This window comes from Lonchura striata, chromosome 10 (genome assembly GCF_050655825.1).
Source record: "Lonchura striata isolate lonStrDom1 chromosome 10, ASM5065582v1, whole genome shotgun sequence".
In the NCBI taxonomy this organism is placed as follows: Eukaryota; Metazoa; Chordata; class Aves; order Passeriformes; family Estrildidae; genus Lonchura; species Lonchura striata.
In genome coordinates this window covers 5960043-5983221 of record NC_140712.1, presented here as the reverse complement: position 1 = coordinate 5983221, position 23179 = coordinate 5960043, and the positions used below count along the sequence as shown (strand labels likewise).

The 23179-nt window shown below is 47.0% G+C and overlaps 1 protein-coding gene across 4 annotated transcripts in view; it reads right to left on the bottom strand.

Annotated features, from left to right (window-relative positions):
- Positions 1-2348: 2348 nt before the first annotated feature.
- SIN3A (SIN3 transcription regulator family member A) overlaps positions 2349-23179 on the bottom strand; it is a 31941-nt gene continuing 11110 nt past the window's right edge. For all 4 annotated transcript variants that reach the window (XM_021547334.4, XM_021547333.4, XM_077785834.2 and 1 more), the window contains exons 4-21: positions 22304-22410; positions 21534-21816; positions 19342-19593; positions 18500-18652; positions 17515-17673; positions 16196-16285; positions 14714-14832; positions 13037-13247; positions 11432-11548; positions 10495-10733; positions 9142-9325; positions 8384-8957; positions 7769-7938; positions 6558-6731; positions 5784-5876; positions 5343-5437; positions 4930-5137; positions 2349-3563 (exon numbers count right to left, since the gene is read on the bottom strand). In XM_021547334.4, the coding sequence (XP_021403009.1) occupies positions 3333-3563; positions 4930-5137; positions 5343-5437; positions 5784-5876; positions 6558-6731; positions 7769-7938; positions 8384-8957; positions 9142-9325; positions 10495-10733; positions 11432-11548; positions 13037-13247; positions 14714-14832; positions 16196-16285; positions 17515-17673; positions 18500-18652; positions 19342-19593; positions 21534-21816; positions 22304-22410 (3459 nt within the window). In that variant the 3' untranslated portion in view covers positions 2349-3332. The remainder of the gene's footprint in view (positions 3564-4929; positions 5138-5342; positions 5438-5783; positions 5877-6557; positions 6732-7768; positions 7939-8383; positions 8958-9141; positions 9326-10494; positions 10734-11431; positions 11549-13036; positions 13248-14713; positions 14833-16195; positions 16286-17514; positions 17674-18499; positions 18653-19341; positions 19594-21533; positions 21817-22303; positions 22411-23179) is intronic.

The following is a 23179-nucleotide window of genomic DNA, read 5'->3' as shown; positions in this document are numbered from 1 at the left end:
GAGCCCGCCCGGGGCCGACCCGGAGCCCGCCCGGGACTGACCCGGAGCCCGCCCGGAGCCCGCCCGGGGCCGACCCGGAGCCCGCCCGGGACTGACCCGGAGCCCGCCCGGAGCCCGCCCGGGGCCGACCCGGAGCCCGCCCGGAGCCCGCCCGGAGCCCGCCCGGGACTGACCCGGAGCCCGCCCGGAGCCCGCCCGGGGCCGACCCGGAGCCCGCCCGGGGCTGACCCGGAGCCCGCCCGGGGCCGACCCGGAGCCCGCCCGGAGCCCGCACCGAAACCGCCTGGAGACCTTCCGGGGCTCGGGGCGGCCCCGGGATCGCCCTCCTGTGGCCTCCATCTCTCCTCCTCCCAGACTCCGCGGCGCATCCCGTACGAGGAGGCTGTCGTGCAGGAATTCGGGCCGGCTCAAGTGGGAGAGTCTTTCGGGCCCATGTGAGTAGCAGGTCTCGGTGGTGCTGTGCCCGTGGTGGGGTTGGAGCTCGTGTCTCAGAGTTATTTGTGCAGGGGAGTCCTCACAGGCTCTCCCTGGTGAAGACACGAGTTGATCTTCTTCCTCATTGAGTGCTTGGAGGTGGCTGCTCGAGAGCCCTAAGGGAGATTTTATGAGCGAACAGACAAGTTTCTTGCTCGTTTCTGCGGAGAGCTCCTTGCGACCATGGTTGTGTCTCTGATGCTTCTCGGGGGGATGTGTTTGCTTGTCAAGTTTGGGAGAAGATTCTTATCCCACCCTGAGCACTCCTTGGGTGAGAAGGCAGAACCCCCCTCATCACTGTCCCTCAGCCTAAGCAATCCTGCATCCTCCTCTCCATGTCCTGGTTTGTCTCCAAATCACCCCAAACTGACACTATCACCAGGAGGGAAGGAAGAATCTGTACACGATGCTCAGCCCTGATGTTTTAATGGAAGTACTGTGCTACAGTCAGGTTTACAACATTGGTATAGAAATCACATGGGTTGTGGGCCGAGGATCACGTTACAGAATACAAAAAGCAAGATCAAATAAAAAGAAAATTAGAAAAAAAGCAAACCTCTGCTATTGTAACTGGGAGCAGAGCTGGGATGTCAGCTGGAGCACCAGAGGCAGAGGTGTCCCCAGGGTGTGTCCCAGACACCTGCACCAGCCCCCCTTGGCTCAGTGACATGCAGGCACAGGACCCCACCAAGCAGCAGCAGCTGGTACTTCCAATCCGGCCAAAAGGCTAAATCACCAAAGGCTTTCCCTTCCACATCACCTTGAGCATACACCAGAATAAAAAAAGGGGAGAAAGAATCGGGGAGAGTGCATGACACCTTTGGAGTGGAAGAGGATAGGAGAGCCCCTGCCTGCCTGGTTACAGCAGAGGAGAAAAGGGCGATTTATTGCTAACGAAGTGTGAAAATGCCCTGCTGGGCTCTTCCTTCTCTCCCTCTTCTCCATAGGAGGCTCCCGTTGCAGACCTGCGGGCTGTGCATTGGCTGCCAATGACTCGTGGCCCCTCGGGGCTGTGACTCCCACCCCGGCTCCAGGTCCCCCTCCAGCCCTGCTCCCCGGCCTCTCTCTGCAGCAGGGAAGGAGCTGTGGTGGCAGGAGGAGAGAATCTGGAACTTCCAACCCAGGCCCTTCTGTGAACCTGCTGTCCCCTGGGAGGGGCTGAGGCCGTGGCAGAGCCCTGCTCGTGGCTCCCTATCCAGGAAGCCACTCCGGGGGTGTAGGACTGGCAGCATGGATTTTTGCTAGGAAAGCCACCTCCTTTTGAGGAGACATGGTGCAGTGGCTTACAAAGTCTGTGCTGACTTCTTTATTTTTAAATTCAGAATCTTCCCCCGCATTTTAAATATCTGCCAGTGTTAAATTTCTCTGCTTAAAAAAATATATATCCCATATGCGGATTTCTGGAGTGAAATGCACCCAGACCCCCCTCCCAGTCCCTCCTCCTTCTCTTGCCCACACACACACACACACAGAGCAAGCAGCTCTGTCAAATATTGGCTTGGTATTTCCCATGATGTTTTCTCCAACACAGAAAGGGAAAAACACATCAGCACAATCAGCCCCAGCTAAGTTGCTCAGCAACGCTTCCCAAAAGCGAAGATCCTTGGAGCTGGAAGACAAGGTGGATAAAAATTACCCACCAGGAAAAAAGCCAAACATTTTAAAAAATTAAAATTATATACTCTATATTTATATTTCTTTCAGGCTGCTTATACCTCAGTTGTTTAACCCCCAAACGCACATGCTGCCTCTGCTGTTTCCTCTTGCCAGCTGTAGAAAAGGGGTTGGGATCACACCTCCCTCTTCCCTCCCCCCTCTCCCACCCCAAAACCTGCATGCTGCAACAGTGCCTTTCAGACCAGGAACACGGCTGTGGGTGAGCGAGTGTCTTCCTCCAGTTAAGAACAAAGACATTATTTTTTTTATTTACAAAAAAAGGAGAAAAAAGTTTCCACACAAAAGCACTACAATGATAACTCCCTTTGGTAAAAAGTGTAATAAATGTCTCCATCGGTCTGTCTGTCGGTACTAATTCTCAAGCCACCTGGTACTATGGTACACAAGAAGCTAGTACAGTTATGCTAGCACATCAAGCATAATTCCTTTAATAAAAAAAAAAAAACAAAAAGGAAAAAAACAAAAATTGACAATTTGTACATTTATTTACAAAAAAGGAGGGGAACATGTTAAAATCGTGTTGTTCTCTGCTGTGTGTGTGTACGTACATGTGTGTGAAAAGCTGGTGCATGGCACTAGGAGAGACTAGTAAACAAGCAGGTACAAAACAACCAAAAAAAAAAAAAAAAAAAAACCAAAAACCCAAAATAAAAATAAAACAGTTCCACTGGCACTAGAAAGGACAGACCGATCTGCACAGGGTGAGTCCAGCCTGGGAGGGAGGGGAGGAAGCGAGAGGAACCCGGGGTCTGCTGCCCCACGGCCGCACGCCGGAGCCCGCGAGGAGAGGAGAATCCGGCGGCGACAGCACCTGCGGATTTTGGGGACACATCCCAGCGGGCCGGCGGTGGAGAGCATCCTGTTCCCCTCCCTCGCCGCTCAGGGCCTCCGGGGAGTCAAAACCTCAACGCTGCTGGTGTGTACGAGCTCGTGGTGTTTCTCTGGGATGGCTCAGTTCAGAGAAGGGTCCTTCCTGCCCGGAAAGGGCCGGCAGCCCACGGCCCCGGGCGGAGATCCGCGTCCCCACCGGGAATCCCGCCGGGACAGGCTGTACCAGCCACGCACTAGTCAAGTGGCCATGTTACGAGATACACAGTGAGGGGAGAAAGGCATCTCCCTCCTTCCCTGGATGCGCGCACACACACACATCTCCCGGGCTCTTCCCTCGCCCCGGGGCACTCCTAGGGTGTCTTGAATATCGTGCCGTATTTGACGCGGTACTTGTTGATGCTGACAAAGTGCAGGGTCTCTGTGTCACAGGTGGTGGTGCAGGGCACCAAGCCCTCCAAGCCTTCACCCATGAGCCACTTGTTTGTCTCGGCTGCCATTTCGCGGGGCACGTGCTCCTTGGTCCATTTGTCCACCCAGGCCTGGAACCGCTGGTGCAGCCGCTTGCTCACCCTTTCGTGGGACTGCAGAAACAGGGAGAGGCGTTAGGAAAAGGCAGCTTTGACCCCCAAACTGCACCATAACACCAAGCTTGGCTACTGGTCGAGACAGGCAAGGGGATCAAACACACCGGCGATTTGTAATGCAGGCACTGGACTAACAACAGAGGCAACACTGATGAAGGTCCCCCCAGGGCTCCTCTCCAAGGAAAAATATGGCAAAATGAGCTCAGAAATATAAAAAAGTTTATGCTCTTTGTTTAACACAGCAGTTCACAGGCTGGGGACACAGAACATATCCAGGGGGAGCCTGAAAGCTGCATGCCCAGCTCAGAGTGAGTCCCTTCTGCATTGCCCAGATGCTGCCATCTCCTCTGCTAGCACCCAGGACCAGGCAAGTCCTGCTCTTCCCAGCCCTCGGGGTCCATCCCAGCCCCCCGAGAGAGGGGCACAGTCCCAGGAAAGAGCAAGTTCAATATGCATTACACATACTGGGGACACTTTTGCTACAGAAAATTAAGATCCAGATCAGGTCTAACAGGCTTAAGAAGCCCTGACTTAACAGAAACATCAGGAGAGGAAGAGCTGTGCACTTTTTTGGGGCCTAAGGAATGTAAAATGGAGGACATATGGTATAAAGTCATGGGTACAGTCATAATTGAAAACAGCCAATATCATTAAACCTCCAGATTAAAACTTACAGATTTTATTGTTTGTTTGCTCTTCTCCCAAAGACTGACTGCTTTGGGGTGTTACCTGCTAAATCCAATAGATTTGTTTTCCAAAATCCAGTGTAGCTTCTACAGCTCCTCAGTGTATTCCAGTAACCAAGAGCTAAGCTGCACACTACGTATTTAACACTTCAAGAATTTATACTCAGATTCTCTGTGAAGAGCTGTTACACACAGTATCCTGCTTATAAGCTTATATTTCCTGAGGTTTGTGCCAGTTGAATGAGATAGACTGAATTCAATCAGAATCCTCAGTAGCAGCATTTCAGTCACTATGCTGCAATAAAACGCTCTCACTGATGTGGATGCAAAGTTTTAGAGAATTACTTTACAACTGATGAACTAAAGCCACTACCTGTATCTCATCAGCAAGAAACAAGGTAAGTAGTTGTTTTAGAAACATAAATACACTATAGAAGTGGATGGAAATATGCCCGTTAGATGAGATAATGAGAGTGTCAAAGCATCCAAATGGCCAGATCAGTTTCCTCCAGTGCAACCCTCCTAAATTTCACCCATCTAGAGTCACAAGCTCTTTTCATCTTGGATAAACCCAAACCTTTACAGCTTCCCAAACAGCTGGAAGGGCAACACCTCCTTCCTTCCCCTGGGTCCCAGGAAACACCAGCAGCACACCCCATTCTCTGGCTGGCTCCTACCTGCTGAGCTCGCAGCAGCGCGGTCCTCCTGTACATGTAATCCTCTGATTTGATCACGTACACCATCTTATAGGAGTTCAGCTTGAATTTACACTCCATCTTGTCCAGGCTCTCCAAGTTCTCCATGGACTTCTTACTGTTCCCCTCCTTCCCTTCCTTCTCCTGCTGCTCCCGACCACGCTGACACTTGCGGATCCGCCTCAGATTCCTGCAAACCAGAGAATCCCTCTTGCAATTAGCACCCACTCCTGGCACTGCACAGCTGGGTGTAGCTCAGCTTAGGTGGTGGATCTCAGGGCCAGGTTGGACAGGGCTTGGAACAACCTGGTCTAGTGGGAAATGTCTCTGCACACAGCAGGGGATGGAATGAGATGAGCTTTAAGGGCCTTTCCCAGCACAGCCTGGCCACTCACCTGGGCAGGAAGACGGGTTTCTGGGCCAGGTGCTCGCGGAGCTCAGGGGAGGTAGAATCAGAGTTGACGTACCGCTCCACGTAGTCGGACCAGCGCTGGAAGCAAGCACAGAGCACACATCAGCCACTGCCCTCCCACCAAACAACGGGTGAGGGCTGAGGAGGCTAAGCTGGAAGCCATGCAGAAAAACACAACATCCCTTCTGAAGGCTCTGTGCACCTTATGCCCAAAAAGGCAGCTACAACGGTTCTTTATGTGGTTTTGAGTATTTTCTAATACAAAATAAACCAAGAAGGATTTGCCTGCTCACATCACTGGAAGTTTTACGGCACGTCCTTGATGTTTCTTTGTCTTGTGTTAACAGACCACGACTCAGCTGGACACTCTGATCCAGGGCAACCTTGACCATCACAGTGAGCTCTCTGGAGAAGCTGCCCTTACCTCTGCTTCCACAGGATCATCTGAGTTTTCCTCTTCTGTGTCCAGCAGCTCAATGGTTAACTGAACTTGACCTCTGCTCTGAATGAACATCAGCTACAAAGAAAAAGCAGAAGGAACTTCAGCAAGAGGAGGTTTGAAATAGAAACAAACACCTTCACTTCTCACTGGGGCAAAGGAACAATGAAGCAAGTTGTCAGTTTTGGGGGCTTCTTGGGTGCTCAAAGTAAGTTTGAGAGCATGGGAAGAGATACTATACACTCAGGCTTTTATCCAAAGTAGTTTTCTGGCTCAGAAAGGGCCTGACCACTTCCTGCCTCTTTAGCAAAGGAAGTTATGGAATTGATTAGCATGCGTTTATTAGCAATGTAGGCAGGCAGCAGTGATTTAATGCCCAGTGAATAGTGGCAGATCTCCCAACAACCGAGAAAATGGAGACACCAGAGAAACAGGAGAGTTTGAGCTAACAAATCAAAAGCAGTGGCAGCCAAGCAGTCAGTATGATACAGCCCAAAGCTGCTGTGAAGCATTGGGGATATTCATTGCTGTTCCAGGAAATATATTCCTCCTCGAAACTTCATTTCTGAGGGGCCCTTACAGAAGCATTAAGCTATGTTCAAAAAGCTGGCCATGCGTGCGCCGGTTTTGGCTGGGATGGAGTTAATTGTGTTCATTTTTGGTTGCCTAAACAAGGCACTTTTTTAAAGGACCAGTGCCTCTCCCTTCTGAGGCATCCCCTCAGCTCCTGCTGGTTTTACACTGCGGTTCAGAGCTTACCTTGAAGCAGTTCTCCTCGGACATGAGCTGCTCGGCTTTGCGCTGGTAGGCGGCCTCCAGGAGCGTGCGGGAGGACTGGGACGCCAGGAGCCCTCCTGTGGCTCCATTGCTGTTCTCTGACAGGTACAGGTCTGTCACCTGCACGCAGATCTCATCGCTCACGATGTGCTGGAGCTGCAAACAGGAGCAATGGGGGAAGGGGTTTGTCAGGGAGGCTGCTACACCCCATCGGAATAGAACAAAGTAAGGGTGTGACAATGGGATTGAGCTCAAGCAAAAAAAAATCCCTTTGTTTCTTCCACTTGATGATGATGATGATCTCTGCTACTATGTGAAAAACCTACAATATCTTTAGAAAAATTAGCAGGTGGCAAAGCACAGCTACTCAGAGAAAAACTACACACAGAGAACATTCTGATCAGCAGCAGGGGAGGAAGGGCCAGAGCTCTGTGACACAGCATGTCCTCTGCTCACCAAGGGGCTGCTGCTGTGCCTGAGGAGAGGGGTGGGAGGTTTAAGATCAAATCCATATTTTGTGTAAGTTTAAAAATCAAAGGTCTCCCAACTGTCTTCTGAATTCAGTTAATCTCTGGACTGAAGGGCTTCTGAAAAGCAGCTCTGCCCTTCTGAAAGAGGAAAGCCCTTTCAAGCTATTTCACTTCAGCCCCTTGTATCTGTTTTTGTTCTTTATGCTACAAAAAGACATAAGAATTTTTCCTTTGCTCACACATTCTTCCTACCAACCCAATAAAAGGATTGGAGTTTAACAGCCAAAATGAGCTACTCCAGCAGCCAGATAAAAGAGACAAAAGGTTTTTAGAAAAAGTGTGCACTCCTACAGCACTGATGGAAAGGAAAGAAACTATTTAGATGTAATTTCCTTTTTTTATTTTTTTTCAATGCTAAAGCAAGATTAGCTCTGGACATGCTTTGAACACTTACATCCTAAAACAACTGGAAAATAAGGAGAACTTTGTAGAGGATATTCTCAATAATTAAAACAGATCAGAAATCAATTTCTATAATTTCTCCACTATGAGGCTTAGAGAGCTGGGTGAAGAAACACCCTGAATTTACCTTCTTACCCCTGAAATTCCCCACGTGGGCATACACTGCAGCCTCCAACGCGAGCCTGGGTTTTCACTGCAGCAAACAACCTGCCTGCTTTCTCTGCCCTGCCCCACCCAGCCCCCGGCCCTGCTGGCAGCCACCTGTCGGACGATGCTCTGGATCAGCTTGTCCATGGTGAAGGCGATGTAGGCGTGGATGGTGAACATCTCGCGCAGCGAGTCCTCGTACTGCGACGAGTCCATGTTCCCGTCCAGGAGGTTGCGCACCATGTCCAGGAAGGCCGGGTAGTAATCCTCAACATCAATGTCCACTGCAGCAGGAGAGAAGGGGAGAGAGAGATGGGCACACCACCCCCAGGAAGGGTTGCTGTGAGTTTTGGTCCTGAAGAGTAAGTTAAACTTGTCCTTTATAGACATAAATCTTTGTACATAGAATCATACCTTTTAAGGCCACAGGTATTTTCATAATCTCTTGCTTTCTAGACCTAGCCTCCTCCATGAGCTTTTTATTTCTGAAAGGTTTTACTCAGGGAATTCAAGGATATACAAGTGTACAATGACAGCTCTTATGAAATAACTACTGCCTATTATCCTTCTGCTAGCCCAAATCCCATCTACATCTTCCCATCTCCCCATAAAGAGAGCCCATCTTAATGGGTCACTGCTGTCATGTGCCTGAAGACGCCACACACTCTGTAACCACACTGCAAACAGAAACACCATTTTCCCCCCAGCCTCCCACCAGAAATCACTCACTGGGCTCCTTCAGTCGCAGCTGGATGGCAGGACTGTCACTCTTGTCTCGCTTTATGCCCAGCACTTCCCTCTCCCACTCCCGTTCCCGCGTCTCCTCCTCGATCTGCCGCTCGGCCTGGGTGCAGATCCGCAGCAGCCGCAAGCACAGGATCTGGTGCAGCCTCATGAAGATATACCAGTTGCTGTTCACGTAGAAGAGGTTGTAGACCTCATCCATGCCCCGCAGCTTCTGGGCTGTCGTGTTGTTGAACATCAGCTTGGTTTTGGGAGGACTACCCCCAACACCGTTGTGCTTTTTTGCAGCCCCAGTAGCTTCGTCCACATCCATTTCCTCTTCTTCTTCCTCTTCCACATCCGAGAGTTCACCTCGCTGAGCAAACAGCAGGTCTGGAATGAAGTGATACATGATCTGCTTGATTTTGTACTTGTCCTCTTTCTGGATTCCTGTCTGCCGCTTCACATGGTGGATGATGAGAGAGGCAGCATCTTCCAAGATCTGCTTGTCTTCATAGGCGAGTGAGAGGTGTGGGCCTGTGGGGACTCCAGCATTGTCTTCTGAAGCCTGTTCTTGCCTCTACAAAGGAGAAACAGCATAAAAGTTAGCCTAAACAATCCCTTTCCACCACCTAAGAGCCTGCTAGAAAGCTCCACCAGTGGAACAGATTTTCTCCCTCATCAAGCTGTGAGGAACAGGAACTGAAACTGCACTAGCGAAGTACATAAGCTTGAGGGAAGGAAACTGTTGGCGACCATCTCACCTCATCATAGATGCTTTCAATCTCATTGAGGAGACTCTTTGACCTTAGGACCTTGGTATCATTCTGCTTGAAGTTGATGCCCTGGTGGTCCAAGGATTTCAGGTAATACTTCTCATTCTGCTCTCGCCAGACTTTATTAAATCCTCTCTGGGCTTCTCGCCACTCTTCCTCTTTCATCTTTAACCTTGGATCAAGAAAACAAAGGTGAGCTAAGAGGTGAGCATATAAGAAAAGTCTCGGCCCGTGGTTCTTGGTGAGTGTTGACAAGAGCTGAACTCCCAATGAAATGGGCCTGGATCAAAGACATCCCACAGAAAGGAGCTTTCCAGAAGGTGCCTTGTGGACACACCCTTCTGGAGAACACTGTGTTTCTTTAACATTTAGGTAAAACCACACAGAAACAAAGCAGCCCCAAGGGAAGGAATAAAGGGACAGGGAAGGCACAAAAGCTGGCCCCAGTCTCTCAGAAATCCACAGAAAACTCCACCTGTGGAACAGGGGCAGCTTAGTTTGGACAACTGAACAAAGCATGCACACCTGAGTACCCTGGGAATGCACTCCTGAACCTTGACTGAGCATGCTGAGCAAAGCATCCCTGATTCAATCCAAGAAGGGTAAGGAAACTGGGACCTTGCATGTATTCTGGGAAGGCTGCTCCATCCAGCTCCAGAACTCCAACACACAGGACCAGGAGTCCCACAGACACAAACCAGCATGTGCTGCTTACACACCTCAACCAGTTGCTGCATCCACTCCCCTTTAACTGAGGAAGGGGAGGCTGACAACAGAAATATTCTTCAGGGAATCTGGGGATAGCAGAAATACCACGATCTGGGCATGTAGGCCCATAGGATTTGGAAAGGGATCACAGTCAGCTCTGGGACAACAATTCCCTTATCTTACACACAGTGTTGACACCAGGGAAGAAAAAGTTGAGGAAGAGACAGAAAAAAGCTCTATATCCTTCCAGCTGAGCTGTAAGGATTTTGCTTCAGGAGGGCAACTCCCTCTAGGTGATTATTATGGAATACACCAACTGTCCAGAATAGAAATGAACTTTTTTGTTTCACAGAATAACAGAATCATGGAATGGTTTTGTTCAGAAGGGACCTTACAGATCATCTTGTTCCACCCCCTGCCATGGGCAGGGACATTTTCCAGTGGACCATGTTGCTCCAAGCCTTGAACGCTTCCAGAGGTGGGTCAGCCACAACCTTCTGGGGCAAATTTACAGCCTCGTGGAGGCAGCACTCCTTAGGGGTAGAAATCAGCCACTTTTCCATAAATTTGGACAGCATACAGTGCATTACCCTTCGGAAGGGACCCTGGGGCAGGGTGCAGGGCAGTCAGTACCTTTTCAGCACGATGGGAACAGCCACTGAGGGGTTCTTGCGAAGCCCATCGATGATGTCGGCTGCCTTGTCAGCGTATATCCTCTGGAGAGCCTTGCGGTGGATCACCTCCGAGGTGCCCCCCAGGGTGTTGTCCAGCCGGAATTTGGCCTGCTCCTCCGCAGACAAGCGAGACAGCTTCTTCTGGATTGCCTCGAGAACACGGATGGTTGCCAGGTTGGTCTCCAAGACAACATCCAGCTGGAGAGAACAGTGCATTAGCCGTAGCATTTGAATAGACAAAACATGATACTTCACCGAGGCAAACATTCAAGTGACATGAAACAAGAAGCTGCGCCTGTTTAACAAGGTGTACTCGAGCACTTTGGTGTTCAGCTGCTCTAAAATAATCCAATTACATTTCATCTGTTACCCAAATAATACTGTGGAAGAATTTAAAAGCTACTAGAATGATACTGTTCGGAAATTACATCTTCCAGCTGGGAACAGAACACAATTGACAGTTATTCAACAAAAGGACGTGCCAAATCTGTGCAGATTCAGGTAATTGCCCAGCTAACTTCCATTTCCAGTCAAAATGTCAGTCATTTAATATCCTGAACATATTGCTTTGCAGATGATTACAGGGGAATGCATGTTCTCATGCACCTCATGGGCAAGAAGAACAGAAAAGATGCAACAATTCCATGCTGGCCATTCAACAGTTTTATGTGGAGCAGGTGAATGAAGAGCTCTACAGAAAAGGTAAGGGGCAGGGGTGGCAGCTCAGTGGTTATGCAGCCACTGCTTCTTTCATGAAGAGAAGACAAGCTTTTATACCAAAACCCAGGTGGCAGACACAATAAAAGATGCAGAACTAAAGGTATCATTACATCAAACTCATTAACTGTTCACAGAACAGAGCTTTCTGAGACAAGAACCAAGGAAAAGCAATTTACCTCAAAACGCTCGTCCTCACACCTGTAGATGTGCTCTTCATATTGTGTCTTCTTGGAGCTCACAAATGTGGAATCTTCAGACCAGGACGGGAAGGAGACCCAGGTGTCATTCAAAACCTTTCAGGGAAACAGAACAAGAGTCATGATTAGTGTGCAAGAGATTCACACCTGGCCAGCTTCAAGAGCACTCTTCTGATGGGATAATCTAATTCCCAGTTGGAAGAAGTGTGTGCTCCTTCCAAAGCCCAGCTTTCACAGGGCAACACCAAACAGCCAGAACCCAAACAGCCAGGCAGCCTGAAAAGTTCATAGGCTGGAGCTGTGAGGAAAAACCTTGCGGGAGAAGAGGAAAATAAAGGTGAAAGGAGCTTTTTCTGCTTCTTTGGATTAGTCAGCTGCAACCAGCTGGTTCCCCATGTGTGATTTACCATCAACACTGTATCGTCACCACAGCAGCCCTGACTGTTAGGACACAGTTGCTGCCTCCAAATAAGGCTAATTGTAAATATAAAACCACACCCCAATATCACCTTTCCTGACAAAACAGCTCAGCACTTTCAATATAGGAGCAGACCACTAAAAAGCAAACAAACAAAAAGACCAACAACAACCTCAAAGAGGCTAAAGGCAAAGAAACAATGATTTTGGCAGGCAGACTTGAGAGCCAGGTCCAGTTTTCATAAACCCAAAGCCTGAACAACTAAGTCATTAGATTCTCACAGGGAGAGAAGTTTCTAACTGCATCACACAAGAAGCTTTTGAGAGACATGTCAAGACATGGATTAAAAATTCAGCATTTCAGGGAGAAAGATAGAGGCATCTGAGGGAATACGTGGGAGAATCTGTCTAGAGAAAACATGATTTTCTTTTAAAGCTGGCCTGGAGACAACTATGAAAGCAGGCCAAGTGAGAATTTAGGTAAAAAGGTATCCTGAATTATACACTGCCTTGTAAAGGACCTCTGAGATCACATTAAGACCACACAGAAAACCAGTTTTGTCATCTCCTACTTAAGTTTGCAATCTTAACATTCCTTTCATATAACACATGGTAACTAAGATGAAGGAGCAGTGGGTATGTCAGTAATTAACCACCATAACTACTCAGTAGGTTTTTCTCCAGCTGCCCCCCAACGCTCTATGCAAACCTCTCACAAATGCTGCTGGAGAAGAGCTGATGCCAACCATCAAAGCCACGTGGGTAGCACAACTCCCAGCCAGCTTCCAGCATAACCCAGTTCCTAGACTGACACCTCACCCTGTGCAATAGCTTCTGGATATGATCCAGATGTTTACAGGAGTGCCACCAGGAATTCCCTGGGTGTGCCCCCCTCGGGCTGCCACACGCGCCGTGGTGATCCTGAGCCAGGATGCTGTGCCCGCACACGCCTGGGTGCAGGAGCAGCATGGATCTGTGCTGGGCAGGCAGCTGCCTTGCCCCAGCTCCATGTTCACCACCACCAGATGTGCCCTGACATCCCCAGGAACCTTTCCAAAACAGGCATACAAACGAAATCCCCCATCCTGCTCTGTTTTGCTCGCTTTTGCTCCGATGCTGTAAAGAGGCTGGGAAGAGCCTTCCTCTGTGGCACAGCCCCTGCCTTACCTCTTTACACAGAGGAGTCCTCCCCGTGCACTTGGGCTGCTGGTAGCTCTTGGGCAAGGCTCGGTAGCTGGAGCCCAGCCTCTTGCAGGAGGCATAGTCAATCTCCATGGCAATCCCCTCAGTAGCCCGCTCCTTCGGATACGTCTCCATGTGAACAGACTCCTTATATCCCAGAAAGTTTTTAAACCAAGTGAACAGTTCTGGGAATTTTCTAAAATAAAAGGAATGAAGTGATAAATGAGCTAAACAGAACACAAATAGTACCAAGATGCGATGCTGAGGCTAGAACTGATTACTACAGACAAGCCTCTAAATTATCAATCTGGTGAGAAGACTCTGCTCAACCCCACTCCCACAGAGCCCGACCAAATGGGAAGCAAGCACCTGCTGTTGATCAGGTGGGGGATTGCTCTCTTGGTGCAACTAAGGTGCTTCACGATTAGTGACCAGCAAGGAGCAGCTGTCAAAGCTTTTGCTACAGGAACAGCAGTCGTGGCACAGTCACACCTGGGTCTCCCCAAACTACCCTGGTAGCGAACTCGGGCAAGATTCCTCATTGTTTGCCAATGGTTTGAACCTTAAACCAGATCCTCCCTTTCCAGAGGCAGCAAGAAGAAACCAAAAGGCAATTCTGTAACTACACAAAAGGTTTCAGTGCCAAGCAATTGCTTCACCCAGATTTCACAGAGCAGCATAAATAATGGAGAAACCTTTGCCTGCAAGGCCCAAGTTTGCCTGTTTGCAGAATTTCCTGAAAAATTTATTCATCTAAAATACAGCATTTGCTCATGTCCTCATTTCATGCAAAGCTCCAGCAACAGGATGAACTGAACCTGTTACTAATTGAATCACTAGTTATTCATTGCTTTTTCATTGTGTGGCAAAAGATAATGTCCAACTCCAGAATAAAAAAAAAAAAAACTGTATTATATCTTTCCCTATAGTTAGGAGCACAGGCAGTAGATGGGAAAAGTACTGAATTTTCTTGTCAAATATTGCACCTTTTCTACCTATTGCACCTTTTCTGATGCCTGACTAATTCCAGTGGACCTACAGAGTGAGTGGAAGCTCCTTAGGGCAGTTTCTCTGCACAGTAGCTACTGTAATGGGGTCCTGAACCCAATTTATATTGCTACTGCCTTCTCCTTTGGAACCAGCAACTCAGTGTCCAGGCAACAGAAACACTAAACCTGCTGCCCGAAGTTGATGAGAGGACATCTGTTGGTTTTAACCAATTAATAGCTGTTCTGTACACTGCTGACAATCATGGAAGTTGTAAATTCCTATTTAAAGTACGGAGTTCCTTAACATTTTTGACTTTGTGACAGAATTCAGCTGCTTTTTGGAAACTTTAGTGAGTTTCTATCAGCACTCTGCATTTTTGGGGGGGACATTTCCTGTGTAATTAGACAGTTGATCTTTTCTCAAATGACATAACCTATAATTCCAGAGCAAGAAACTGCATTAAGAGGCTGCTAATAATTTTGTTTCCCCTACTGGAAAGGGAAGGCACACAGCAAGAAACGCCTGTACTGCTCCTGCATGCTGCCTGTCAGGACACAGCTGGGAATCTCTCTGTAAAAAGGAATAGGAAAGGGCAGTGCAGAAGACCATGAAGGTGAGTGTTTCTTTCCTGGCTCCACAAGAGAAACAGAGCAGGAAAGGGGCTGCACTTACCCCAGGAATGGAGAGACCAGCTGCACAAGCTCGGCCCGGGAGATCACCTCCTGGTTGAAAATCACCAGGCAGCGCAGGAAGTTCTCGTAGGCCTCTGTGCTACGCAGAGCTTTGCGGACCTGACCCAGAGGAGGCAAGAGAAGAGGAACTGTCAGGGTGAGACTAAGCAGGGAGAGGTCCAGAAGACCTGAATTTGACACTGTGGCACACAAATCTTTGAGCTGAACAGAGAGAACGTGCCCTGTACGCAGGGCCAACAAACTGGTACTGATGGGAGCCACCCCACGCTGGGATCCTCTGCAGGGTCAGCATTGGGACATTACTCTAAGAAAGGAGCTGCAAGTGAAGAACTAAATCCTTCAAAGAACCCTGTAGCAGATGGATTACAAAACACTGAAATAATGGACAACATCAGCTGTAACTGCAGCACCACAAACCCAAGGCTGCTTTTAAGCTCCAGAGAGTATTTCAAATAAGGAGTGGGGGTATGAGACGCATGCCCCGGGTACCACCTCTCCAGCCTCTGCCAGCTTCCAGCTTGGATTGTCACAGACAATCCTCCTTCTGTAACCCAAATTTTCACAGAATGAGGAAGCCAAACTATTCATCCCAACACCCTACCGTTCCCACAAGAACAGCTGGATCTACATATCAGACTGAGATCTATCATTGTTAAGTTATTCATCATTCTGGTTATAATTCCACAGCAGGGATTTCTAGGTTTACTCATGTTAACACCTACACATCCTTCAACCAATAAATTGGTTCCCAGTTATCATTAGCTGGGTCCCATCACGCTGCAGAATTCACCAGATCAGCAGGGAGCAACCAGGACTGTCATCAGTGTGCAAATATTGCTTAAAATATGATTTTAAGTTCATCCCATACTCCCCTCTGAGCTATAAGGCACAGTATGGACATCTCAGAGCAGACACCAAGGTACCACTTGGAAACATCCCATATCTCCTTCACTTGATCTGTGTGTTAAACCAGCAACAGGTAACAACTGTGCAATTAATTAGATTAATCTCTGAGGGGAAATTAAAAAAAAACAGCCCAATGTAAATATGAATCAGGTACTTTGTAAACTGAGCTCCCCCACTGCAGCCAGCTGGCTGTAGATGGGTACAAGCTGTGCCAACACAGCAAGACACGCCACGCACATCATCAGCTGTACAGGGATCTTATAAATGGGAAAACCATTTGGAGTGTGGGTTACAGGAAAAAATTCCCATTCCCTCAAACAAATCGCAGCAGCAGCAGGTGGAAAGCTGGAGAAGGAGCTTTGGGGAAAAAGCATGTGTAAAAAAATATAGCAAATTGTTAAAAAATTCAATGTATCTGACTTAGAGGTCACACGATACATCTGAGGTCAAGCTGAGAAACGTTATCAAAGTGGTGTAAATCTCACATATTTCACTGTGATAAACATCCAGATGTGTATACAGGAAGGACATGCAACATCTGCCTCCTGCCTCTCACCTTCTCGAAGAAGAGAGATTCTGTCCCCACACCATGTTTGCTGGCTTCTGCCAAAGACTGGTCTTTCAAACCAAGCAGCTTTGGTTTCTTCTGTTATCCAAAAAAAAAAAAGAAAGGCAATGAAAAATAAAAAGGGTGTTCAGCAAGTTGGGATAATCTGATTATCTATCACACATGAGTGCCAGCTCCCTGACGCCACCATGTGCTTCCCATTAAAGGAAAGGTGTCCTTTCTGGAGGAAAAGTCTGTTAAAGCATGTGCTACAAGTTGATTTACTGAATGTTAATAAGTAGCATGCCACTCCAAATACTTGTAATACATTGTTTCACCCTTTCCTGTAACTACCTGATTGTTTCAATCACACTACAGCATATCTTACTTTGATAACTAGTTTGGAAAACTGCCAGAATAAATTATTTTCCTATCACTCATCCAGTTCTGCAAGTCTTACACCTCCCCAGAATGACAATTTTTTCTCTATTACATTCTACTGCAAGATGCTTTATTTTCCCTGTCCTCAGAAAGGCTGAAAGTTGCCTCCAAAACGTGCTTCATTTTGGTACCTTAGATTTGAAGAGGAGGAGAAAGGGCAGAAGGGGACTTAAATGGTACAATTATGCCTCCTGGTGCTTTTCATGACAAAAGAAGATATACTGGCTTCAAAAAAAGCAGGCAAATTTATCTCTCACGCACAAACTCGAGGCCACCTGGCCACAGGACAATTTTTGTTGCACTACAAAGCCTTGCTGCTCTCACAAATCATGTGTCATTTGAAAAGGGCGAACTCTGCTGAGAGAATAATCATTTATCATTGTATTAAAGGCTTTATCACAGGAAAGATGAGCAAACATGATTCTACTGCATCTGCTCCAAGTTCTACTACAACAAAGCTTTCAGTCACACCTTTTCAGCTCATCTTTTCCTACGTGCCTTAGTAACATTTGCTACAAATATTGGGCAAATTTATTCTGTGGCATGACTGAGACTTTCATCTCCACACTCCATAACTCCCCCTCATTAAACACTGCTAATAAAACTACATCTTTATTAGAAAGTGATGAAAATTCTGTTTCCTCAAGCCATTAAAGTAACTATGTCCCACCCTCAGGAACAGACACCACCATCGGTTTGCCAAAATCAGATGCAAAGACTCGTGCTTGGAAACAAGGGCTTCTGAAAGGTTAAAAGACAAACACTATTTTCCATGTTCTCAAGCAGCAGCCCAGCCACAAAAATCAGAAGGACTTGGAAAACACATCCTGCTCTGCCCCAGCCTCCTGGGACAAAGAGGGCTCTGAAGGAGCAGCACAGGCTCTTACCTTCACCGGAGGGGTTGCTCCAGTGCCCGAGTGCCGTCGGATCTGGCAGCCATTCTGGTTGGGTCTCTGCTGCTTGTTGTTGAGCTGTGGCTTCTTCACTGTGCCCCCGTGGTCATTCCTGACCGATTCCACCTTCTCTGCAGTTGTCTTACTTAACAGCTTGGTCAGAGACAAACCCATAAGAGCATTAGGGCTACATTCCACACAAAATGTCACTGAATGGGCTGGGTTGGAAGGGACCTTTAAGATAATTCAGTTTCAATGCCATGCCACGGTCAGGGACACCTTTCACTATTCCAAGTTGCTCAGAGTTCCATTCAACCTGCCCTTGGACACCTCCAAGGACAGGACAGCCACAGCTTCCCAGGGTAGCCTGTGGCAGTGTCTCACCACCCTCACAGGGAAGAATTTTTTTCTATAATGTAATCTAAATCTACTCTCACTTTGAAGCCATTCCCCCTTGTCCTGTCACTCCATGCCCTTGTAAAGAGTCTCTCTCCATCTTTCTTTGAGGCTCTTCTTCAGGTACTGGAAGGCCACAATTAGGTGACCCATGAGCCTTCTCTTTTCCAGGCAACAATCCAAATTCTCTCAGCCTTTCCTCACAGGAGATGTGCTCCATCCCTCTGATGATCTCAGTGACCTCCTCTGGACTTGCTCTGACAGATCCACATGCTTCCTGTGCTGGGGACCCCAAAGCTGGATGCAGCAGTCCACAGGAGTCTGCTGCTCTTCCTAGCTCTAGATGATCAATAGATTTTACTGCAGTTACAGCACTAACTTAGAACAACCCTTTCAGCCAAAGGAATTGCATTTAAAATAGAAGTTATTTAAGAGACAAGTTGTAGCCAGAATACACAGTCTACCCCCCTGACCTCCTTCCTACACCCCAGGAAAATTACAGCAAAAGCACATTTTTCTGAACACTGGCTTCATACATAACAGTCTGCACTAGGTATTTCATCCTATCTCCAAAGGTACTCACCACAGAGCTGTTGGCATCAGGCAGGAATTGCCCAAATTCTGAGAGCAGATCCTCCTGGTTCTTGAAGAGACGAGCCACCTGGGCATAGACCTCCTGCTCTGTCAGAGCTGGTGTGTAGTTCCCTCCTGCCTCCTTGGCATTACGCTGCTCTTTCTGCCAGAGGAAAGAGGAGAAGTGTCAGAAGAAAGGATGTACAAACTATTCAAGTGACAAAGAAAAAGCAAACTTTCAGGAATAGAAATAATGAAATGGCAAAGGTCTGAGCTTCTTAAGTAAAGCATCATACTATATTAATAGTATGGCTCTCATATATTCTAAATATCTATACTTTTATACACTATAAATACATCCTAAATGCCCAACGGGCCCTGAACAGTAAGACACTGACCAAGAAAGTGGGATTTTTGCTTTTAACATAGAGCTATGGCCACCTTGCCTCATCCTGACACATGCTCATAGAAAAATACCAAATCCAGTTTTTAAACAAGCATTTTAGACATGTCCAAACAAAAATGATGGATTGAGATCTATTACTTCATCCAGCTATGTAATCTCTTTAACTTGCCAGACTTCTGGTTAATTCAAGAGAATTCAAGACCAGGCTGGACAGGGCTTGGAGTACCCTGACCTGGGAGGTGCCCGTGCCCATGGCAGAGGGTTAGACTAGATGATCTTTAAGGCCCCTTCCAATCCAAACCCATCTATGATAATCTGCTGGCCACTGCTAGTACACAGCAGAAGAACCAAGTTTTTTTTTTTTTGCAAGTTTTGGACACCACCCCCAAAAGCAAAGCAAGAGAAATAACCATACACAGACACAAAGCCACATTTCCAACACCCACCTGATACGTATGGAGAATCTCCAGGAAGGCTTTGTAGATGTCTGGCTGTCCCTGGAACCGATTTTTGATCTTGTTGACATAGTTGATGGCGTGGTTAAACTCCACGGGCTGATTGTTCTGCAGGGATGGTGTGGTGCCCAGGGAGATTGTCACAGGCGTGTGCGGCTGGACCGGCGGCGAGCGCGGCGACGCGTACGGCGGGATCGGGGGGGTCTGCTGGCTGGCAGGAGTGTGAGCCTGCAACTGCGATGGCTGAGGAGAACACACGCTGTGTTAGGAAGCATCAGAGCCCCTCATGGTCGGGATAAAAGCACTTTTAATCCACTTAAGGGATAAATAAATAAATAAATAAATAAAAATATTTAGTGGGCCAACAGAGACTAAACCGCATCACGGAGACAAAATGCCTTGTTGTCATTAAGCAGTTGTTATTAAGATGATTTTAGTTGCTAATTGCTTTGGACTGAAAACTGACAAGAGACACAAACTACAGCAAAAACTTAACAGAGCCAAAATGCATAGGTACAGCTGGCTCCAACACTGCAAGTCACTTTGGCACAGTCACTAGTGAACAGTTGTGGGATGTATGAAAGTAATAGCAAGGGAAAACTTGAGTTTCTTGAGACAAAAAACAGGCAGTGAGTAATTATTTTGAATACTCTCAATGGATGTCAAACATCCAGGTGAAAATTTAGTTTTGAGATGGCAATTGGAAATGAAAATACTTATTGCCCTCATATTTTACATTTCAAAGCTTGTATTACATAGAGTTTTCAGGACTAAGAATGTAAATAACTGTTTTAGTATGGCCATAAATATCCTGTTACAAGGTCCTGCCTCGCTCAGCTACAGCTTTACCTGCCTGGTAGGGACATTTTACCTCATTGTCTAGCCTGTCCCTCAGGTTCATTTTAAAGTTTCAGCAAGAGTAGTTCAACATTTTGCAGGTTTGATAGGGAGAAAACCATTTATCCCATGGTATTAAGAAGGAGACTGCTACATCTTTACTAAGAGCATGTACTTCTTCAAAAAAAAATCCCTGAAATCTGGCACAGCAAGTTCATTCTGGAATGATGTGCAGCGTCCAGTTTGGTGACTCTTTTAGCAAATCTTTCAGCATGTTTTTGTTTGCCATTTCTGAGCAGGAAGTCACATGTCCCAACAAGGTTTGTCCTGAGATCAGCTAACTGCCGCATTTTAAATCCTGCTGCTTTTTAACTGCATGTTACCTTTTCCTTTAGCTTTTCCACGCAATTGCTATCTAACAGTTTAGGGTTTAACAGTTTAACCCTTGAAACTTGGGAGATTCTTTAAGGCTCTGAAATATTTTCGCACTTTGAGGCTAAAATACACAAAATTTGATCTGGAGTAATCTCCTTGAATGTCTATTATCCTGTTCTGTTTCAGAAAAAAATACATATTTTGGACAGTAGCATCTGGATTATATCTAAGCCAGAGTCAAATTTTCTTTGTTACTAAAAAGTCTCTGTTTTGGGCACACACAACCAATACCAACAGGCAACATCACAGTCATCTTGCTAAACTCTTGCACTTTAGATGTTGCCAATAACTCCTGAACCCTTCCAGCTGACAGCTGAACCAGACACCTCTACAAAAACCATTCAATCTGAAAACAAGAGTTCAAGCAATGCAGAAGCCACCAAATAACAAATGAAGGTTTCCTAAAGGCTTCATTGCCTCAAGCATTTGAAAACGATACACACACTTTCAAACCAAAGAGAACATCTTTATCACAACCTCTGTTTTGTGGGTAATTTCTTGGGACTTTAGGTCTAAGACAATATACACAAAAGCAGGCAGATAGTGTCTACCCAGTGCTTTAACTAGGAACCTTTTCCCTAGGGTTGCTGGATCACTTATTGAATAAAGTGTGTGCCATTTACCAGATGCTCTGACTGTCTTTCAGTTCCCCACTGCCAGCAACAAGGCTTTTCCAAACCCTTAATGTTTTGGAAAGCTTATTTGAATTGCTGTCAAATTAACTGTGACTGCATCTTCAAGTTTGAAAATGAGAAACTAATCCAGCAACAGAAGAGGAACACATAAAAATTCACAAATACTGTGGAAAAGCGTGGCGGCAGTTAATTTTTCACTCTCTAGCTCCACACCAGCTTCAGCTGGAGGCAGGAGGATCCCCGTGCTCTTAGTGCAGGTCACCCAAAGCCTCTCACCTTGCTGATTTTGGCAGGTGTGGGCTGTGGTGCCGGCTGTGCTGGTGTTGGGGTTGACTGCGCCGAAGGCTGCGACGGATGCGGCGGCTGCGGCTGCGGCTGGGGCTGCAGCCCGTGGGTGGGGATCTGGTGAACCTGCCCCGGGGTGGTCACGTTCACCATGTCATTGGTCTGCACCTCAATCTTGTAACCAGGTGGCAGGAAGGTGTTGAAGCCCATGATCAAGTCTGGGTGGCCCTTGAAGAGCTGCGACACACGGCTGATCACCCCCGGAGTGTCGATGCTGAGGAAGGAATAAGATCACAATGTCACTGTCCTCTGGCACCTTGCAGTGGGACAAGGTTCTCCACACAGCAATCTTCCAGTGGATTTTTTTCCCTTATCACCTCTAACCTATGAAACAATGCAAAACTGAGTCCTATAAACAGACTGCTGAACTCACGAGTGACATTAGCATTACTTTATCAGCCCAGACAGAGTTTTATCCATCAGATCCAGTCCCAAGTCTGACCATTATTAATGGGCAGACAACCAGACAGCCAGATGAATCAGCTGTCAAGGCTGAACTTGTGAACTTCCACTCTAAGCAGAGATTTAGTATAAATGAACGGATGCATTCCATTTTCAGAAAATAAAGCACATAACTGCTTTTACATCATTGTCCAGGTGTGTTATGGTGTATACAAAGGACAGAATTCAGCTCCTGCCCTGTGCTTCCATGTCCACCCACACTCCTTCTAATTGGAAAGAAGCAAAATACAGCTTATTACCTCTGAGATTTAAATTCCTTCATTATATCCAAGAAGTCATTGTAGACCTGTGGCTGACTACCAAACTGTAGCTTCACCTGGTCAAGGTAAGACAATGCATCCTCCACCTGGAGACAGACCAGACAGGTCATATTAGCAGAGGAGATTTGATTTCACCTCCCATTGTTCTGTAAAACACCCATCATTTGAAAACACAGCTGTTAGCCCTGAGCCTGGGCAGGGAATTAAGGAGCAAAAAGCTCATGAGCCTGGTTTGTGTACTACCAGCACTGTTTGAATAAAAGGTACTCACTCCCCACTCCTGGTGCACAAGACAAAACTGTACTAAAAAAAAGACAAAAAAAAAAAAAAAAGCATCACAGATCAGTAGAATTACTCAGAAATAAGAAACAAAACAAGAAAAAACAAAACCCAACACACTCCAAATCTACCATCACTGAAGTGACTGCTAGGATAAACAGAACTAGACTGAGTATTTTTCCTGCATTCATATGTGGAAATTATTATGGAAGTCTAAGAATAAGCAAAAGTGGAAATGACATATTCAGTGTAGTAGATGTCTGCCAGGTACACGCTTGCACTTCTCTCAAAAAGCCAGACATTTCAGTTCAACATAGAAGGGCTTCGAAAATGGCAACTGTGGGCGGTAAATTGTTTTACACCTCAAAGTAAGAGGTTCATAATTCGTGTACCAACAGCCAATTTTCAGAGGTACTGGAAGAGCAGCCACGACCTAAAGTGAAAGCTCTGGGTCCCTGTGCCTCCAGCAGCCTGGCCATGCACTCAGCAGCTGCAGGAGCTACACGTGGGACCTCTCTTTTGTTTGAAATTAAACAACAGCAACAGAAGAAAGACTCATGTTATAGCCCCCGTCTT